Source organism: Plasmodium gaboni, chromosome 13, assembly GCF_001602025.1.
Source record: "Plasmodium gaboni strain SY75 chromosome 13, whole genome shotgun sequence".
Classification (NCBI taxonomy): domain Eukaryota; phylum Apicomplexa; class Aconoidasida; order Haemosporida; family Plasmodiidae; genus Plasmodium; species Plasmodium gaboni.
In genome coordinates this window covers 2,454,953-2,461,617 of record NC_031493.1, presented here as the reverse complement: position 1 = coordinate 2,461,617, position 6,665 = coordinate 2,454,953, and the positions used below count along the sequence as shown (strand labels likewise).

The 6,665-nt window shown below is 17.1% G+C and overlaps 1 protein-coding gene and 1 pseudogene across 2 annotated transcripts; one reads left to right on the top strand and one right to left on the bottom strand.

Annotated features, from left to right (window-relative positions):
• Positions 1–1,216: 1,216 nt before the first annotated feature.
• On the top strand, positions 1,217–2,757 carry PGSY75_1371800 (putative exported protein; the record flags this gene model as incomplete). Its single annotated transcript, XM_018787716.1, has 2 exons — positions 1,217–1,288; positions 1,507–2,757. The coding sequence occupies 2 exons, from the start codon at positions 1,217–1,219 to the stop codon at positions 2,755–2,757; spliced, it is 1,323 nt and encodes a 440-aa protein (XP_018640458.1).
• Positions 2,758–3,660: 903 nt separating this feature from the next.
• On the bottom strand, positions 3,661–5,646 carry PGSY75_1371700 (serine/threonine protein kinase, FIKK family; annotated as a pseudogene; the record flags this gene model as incomplete). Its single annotated transcript is given in 4 exon segments — positions 3,661–3,741; positions 3,966–5,447; positions 5,552–5,620; positions 5,623–5,646. Coding segments are annotated over 4 exon segments (1,656 nt in total).
• Between the last annotated feature and the right edge of the window lie 1,019 nt (positions 5,647–6,665).

Below are 6,665 nucleotides of genomic sequence, written 5' to 3'. Positions count from 1 at the left end.
ATAATAATAAAATAGATATGCAAGAATATTTATATGACCCGATTATACCCTATTGTTCTCACGAAGAATATAATAATAATAATATATATAATATTAATAATAAAAATATGGAAATATTATATCCATATTATAATAACCTTTACGTTGAAAAACACTCCAAATTAGGGCCATATATTATTTTAAATAATGACTCCTATTTTTATAATCAAAAATATTATAAAAAAATGAAAAGACAATTTTATAAGAGGATATGTGAACTCCAAATAGGTATATTAAAAAAATTACAAAAAAATAAATTTCACATGGAAAAAAATATATCTTATTATATACAAAATAATGTATATATAGAAATGACAAATGTGGATATTAATTATTCAAATATGAATTTCTTGGATGTATTAAATCTTTATAATATATGTGAGAAAGAAAAAAATGAGCATTTTTACAAAACGAAAAAAAGTAAAGGCAAACGTCGAACAAACACGTACATGTATGTACCTTCCTATTTTTTATTTTCTCTACATAAGAGTTGAAAGGAATAAATATATATCGTATTTTTATTAATTTATTTATTATATATTTATTTTTTTTGTCATACAAATATATATATATATATATATATATATATATATATATATATATATATATATTATATATTTAAGTATTCCAATTGTCTATATTTTATTTTAATTTTTTTTTTATTTTTTTTTTAATTGTTTTGGAACTACAATTTTTTTGTATTAAATATCTTTAACTTTTTATTATTTTTTAAACGTGCTTGTTTTTGTAATATATTTTATAACGTTAAAATTAATATTATTAATTTGTTTTATTTACATATACAAGAAAAAAAAGATAAACATTTAATTTAAGAATAATGATATGATGTAATATTATATTATGTATTTTTTTTTTTTTTTTATTTATATATTTCACATTAGAGATATTTTTTATCAACCCAATAATTCAAAAGTGTAAAAGCTAACAAATATTATGATATATATATATATATATAATATATGTACGATTATATTTATTATAATAAATTGAATTAAGAAAGAAAGAAAAAAAATGTAATACACATTTTTTTTTTTTTTTTTTTTTTTTTTTTTTTTTAAATCACAATATATATAAGTTTACATATATATACATATATATATTAAAATTTTTATAATTCTTGATTACCAAAATAAAAAAAAAAAAAATTAAATAAAATATGTACTTTATATATAAACATATATTTCTATTTGTTCTTTTATATAATATATTTTTATCATCTTCTTATCAAGTAAGCATACATTAAAAATAAAAAAAGCTTATAATTGTATTAAGTTTTTTTAACCATTTTTAAAAATTATATATGAAAAAAAAAAATTTTATATAATATGAAATAATATATATATATATATATATATATATATATATATTTATATGTATATGTATATGTTGTTATAATACCATTTTAAAAACATATATTATTTTTTTCTTTTTATTGTTTTATAATAGTTCCCCCCAGCTAAGTATGGTCATAATAACAAATATAGCAGAAGTTATGTCCCAATAAGTTCTACACCTATTAAACCCTTACCAGAACATTATACCTTTGAGTATATAAGGGATCAATTAAAACATATGAAAGAATTAAAAGATGAAATAATAAGGAATAGATTAAGAAATCACGAATTAATGGATAAAATAGATATACAAGACCTAATAGAAAAGCAAAGAAGAAAAAAGGACAACGAATTAAAAGATACACATGAAAAATATAATAAGTACAAATTATTACTTGATAATGAAGAAGATGAAAAAAGAAAAAAAATTTTATTGCAGTTGGAAAATGATGAAGAAAATACAGATTATTTAAATGAACAAGAACATAAAGAAGAAGAAAATAAAAATAATAAAAAGAAAAAATATAAAATACAAGATGATAAAATTAACAAAGATGAAAATACATCTAATAGAACATACAAAGATATTAGAGAAAAAAACAAACGGTTAAGAGACAAAGAAAAATTAAATCAATTAGATAAAAACGATACCTATAGGAAATATATAAAAAAGGAATTATCAGAAGTTAGATTATTAAAAGATCAAATAATCCAAGATAAAATTAAAAAAAGTAGATTAAAAAAGGATAATTTAATAGATTATGAATTAACAAAACTCTTATTAGAAGAAGAAAAAAGGCAGTTAGAATTATCAAGTGAATATATAGAACAGCAAAAAATAAAAAAAGCCAAAAAGTTAAAGATGCAAAAAAAAGAAGAAAAGTATGATAAGTTTAAATTGTCTATAAAAAAAAGTATAAAGAAACTATTAAGAAAAATTAACTTAGTTATATACAAAATGTTAGAAAAGATATTCGATGGTGATAAGTGGTATAGAGTATTTTATTATATATATAGGGTAACCTTAATAAAAATAATTTTCAAAAAATTAGACAAGGCGTATGATAAAGCTGAAGATTCAATAATAGAAAATGAATCGGGAGGTTATGCTTTTTTATTTTCAAGCTTGGTAGGAGCAATAGTATTATTATATTATGCTTCGACCTTAGCTATATCTAGTATTCCTGTAGCATATATAATTCTTCTAATTTTTTTATCGGGATTTGTTTTAGGAGCATTAGGTTCTATATATTTTATAATTACTGAAAAAGGTCCATATGCTAAAAGGAAAAGATCCAAAAGAATGGCTTTAATAAAATCATTATATGAAAATGATGAAGAAAATAAATTAGATAATTCTTAGTAATTTGTATATACTTTTCATAATTATTAAATATATATAATATTTAAAAGTATAAGCATATCGTCATTTCATTGTTTTCATTTTTCTATTACCCTAAAAATGTAATAAAATTTGTGATTTGTTATTTATTTATTTATATATAAATAATTTTTTTTTTAGGTATATTTTTTAATATAATACTTTTAAGAATTGTACTATTTGTACTTATTTAATGTATATAAATAATTTACATATTAGATATATGTATATATGCATATATATATATATAGGAATATTATTTGTTGATTTGTCTATTTATTTGTCTTTGTTTTTACCTTTTTTTTTCTTTTTTTTATTTTGATTTCATACCATTTATTTTTTTTATTGTGAATGATTGTATATGCATATTTAATTGAAATATTATATACAAATACAATTATATCATAGATACAAATTTTACATATGATATTTTAATATTCTAAAATATATATATCAAAACACAATACAAAAATATATATACTTGTATATAATAATACTAATTTATTTAAATTACAAAAATTAAATAGTAGTAATAATATATTCATATATAACTTTCAATTTTAATATATTATGCAAATTATAACTTATAAATGGAATTACAATTTCCTATATTATCTGTGTTTAACCAAATTATATAATAAAAAATAACAACTCGAAAAAAAATTTTTAATTTAACAAAGATTATATAAGAATACATAACACACAATATAACAACAAATTTAAATGAAAATACAAAAAAATATGTGATAGAAAAATAAATATTAAGAGAAAAAAAAAAAAAAAAAAAAAAAAAAATCAAACACTATATATTAGTATATTAAAAAGGAAAAAAATTAGAACAAATAATATATATATATTTGTATGTATTAGTACTAAAAAGAAAAATTAATATTTACTAGACCACCATGGATGCGTACACAAATCACTTAATTTTACAGTCTTCCTATTGTCCATATGTAACAATTTCTATAAAAAAATAAAAAGAACACATATAAGAAAATATATATTTTTATCTTTTGGTTTTTTTTAATTTTTTTTTCCTATATATATATTATGTAAATATTATATAAATATTATTTAAATATTATATAAATATTATATAAATATTATATAAATATTATTTAAATATTATATAAATATTATATACATATTATATACATATATAATTTTATATATATATATATTATTACGTTAATCAAATTGTTCAGTTCATGAGGCCAACTTTTTGTCATGATAAATGTATTCAAATCCATATTTGATCTTATAAAAATTTGAAAAATTTTATCTTGTATTGGATCTGAACATTTCCATATAAAACCATTATTCCACATCCAAATAAAGAAGATTCCTACATCATAATAATATTTTTTTCTTTCTTCTTGGTTTGAAATATTTTTTAAATATTCAATTGGATTTTTAATTTTATTTAGTTTATATTTCCACACAATTTTCCAACATTCCGGAGGTATATATTCAATTTTTCCTATACAAGGTTCAAACGATTCAAAAGGTTGTATAAATTTTACTTTTTCTTTATGTCTTAATTTATTAGTATACATAGGTGTAGTTTGAGCCAAATCACATAGGCGCATTTCATAATTTTTTGGCGAAATTAACATATTATCAGGAGATAAATCAAGATGAGTTAATCCAGCATTATGTAACCTCATTAATAAATTTAATGAATTATAAAGAATTTTTTTTTTATCTTCATTACTTATATCGGAAACAACAAATATATTATTTTTTTTCCTTTTTATATAATTAAATACATTTTCACCAAAAAATTCAGATATTAATACTATATTACCATTAATATTATTTTCTAATTCTTTTGTTAATATATCATTTAATTCATTTAAATCATGAAATTTATATTTTTTGTAATTCTTTTCTTTAATATTTTTTTTATCTGACTCATATAATATTTTATAAAATTTAGGTGTTATTCCTGGATAATATTCATTCAAAAAAGCTAAAGAAACTGCTTCCATTACATAATTTTCTTTATCTATTAAATATTCTCCTTCATATTCTTTCATCAAATTAAATTGTTCTACCCATATATCAATAGGTATTTTTTTTATAAATAATTTTACTTTTTTCTTATCATCCTGTTTTTTTTTTGAATTAATTATAGTTTTATATGTTTTATGATCCTTCAAAACATTATTATTTAAATTAAATCTTCTCATAGATGTTAATTTCCAATCACTATATTTCACACCATTAAAATAAAAATTATCTGCATAATCTAACATTTTTATTAAGGATTTCTGACCTAATTCCCAATTATATATATAAGATTTAATATTCACATTTTTATCTTCATTATTATTTCTTTTATGGTAATTTCTAAAAGATTCATCATCATTTTTATACACATTATTTCTATTTAATAAATTAATATCACTATAATCATTCTTATACTTCCCTTCTTTTAAGAGTATTATATCTTCTTCCTTTAAGGAATTATACTTTATTTTATTATCTATTTCATTTATTTTATCTAATGAATCCCTATATAAAATATCATCCTTTTTTATATTATACAAGAATATATTCTTGGATATTTCATCAATATTTTTTATATTTTCTGAGAAAATCCTTACACATCTAATATTAGTAAAATGCACACCATTTTTTGAACGACCTCCTTTAATTAATATATTCTATAAAAACATAAAAATAAACATAATTATATATATATATATATATATATATATATTGTCAAATATTTATTACACATTTTAATTAAAAAAAAAAAAAATCTTACCAATAAAAATACATATAACAACCCAACAATAAATGTTAAATAAAATTTATAATATACAAAATTTAATAATTTTGTATATTTTCTTTCTTTTTCATATTTATCAAATGTATTTATATTACAATATTTGGAATTTATTTCAATGATAAGGAAATAATTTTTTATATGTAAAATTAAATTATTATATATCTTAGAAAAATTCATATTCAGAAATATATAACAACAATTTTTTTGGGGTTTTTCTCTTTTTCTTATTGAATGAATCCAACATTAAATAAAAATAAATATATAAATATAAGTAAGAATTATATATTTATCGGCATTTTAATTTATATAATATATATATATTTTTTTTTTTTCCTTCTGATAACATAATATATAAACCATTTATATTGTTTTATCTTAAAACTAATATATACCTTTTATTAATATTATATGTAGGCTATAATAAATTATTTATTTATGAATTCTTTTTCTTTTTTAAAAAATATAAAATATAAAAAAAATATATATATAATAATAATAATAATAGTTGAAGTTTTTCAATAAATGTTAAATATTATATATATATGTAATATTTTTCTACACATTTATTCTACTATAATAATATAGTTATATATTTATACACATAAATATATTCTTAGAAATATATAAATTTATTAGAATTTATAATTTGTAATAAATTTTTAAAATTTTTAGATTATTTTTATTTTTATGTAGTTTTTTTAATTTATTCTTTATGTTTACAATAAAATGTTATTATATATTTAGAGTATTCCAAGTAATGATAAATTATAAATTCATTTCACATTTATAATTAATATATATATATATATATTCAATTCTTTTTTTGAATTACATTTTTTCATTCTAATATTAGTACAAAAAAAAAGAAGAATTGTTTTTTTCGAATTCTTCCCTATCTGTAAAAAAAAAAAAAAAAAAAAAATTAAAAAATTATTATAAAACCAAAAGAAGGGCATAATTGATGCATCCTATCTTTTTTTAAGATTTATTTGTACGTTTCAAATTTTACTCTATATATTTTTTTTTTTTTTTTTTTAATTATTACCTAAACGGTAATCATCATTATTTTTTTCAGTCATAAAATGAACTT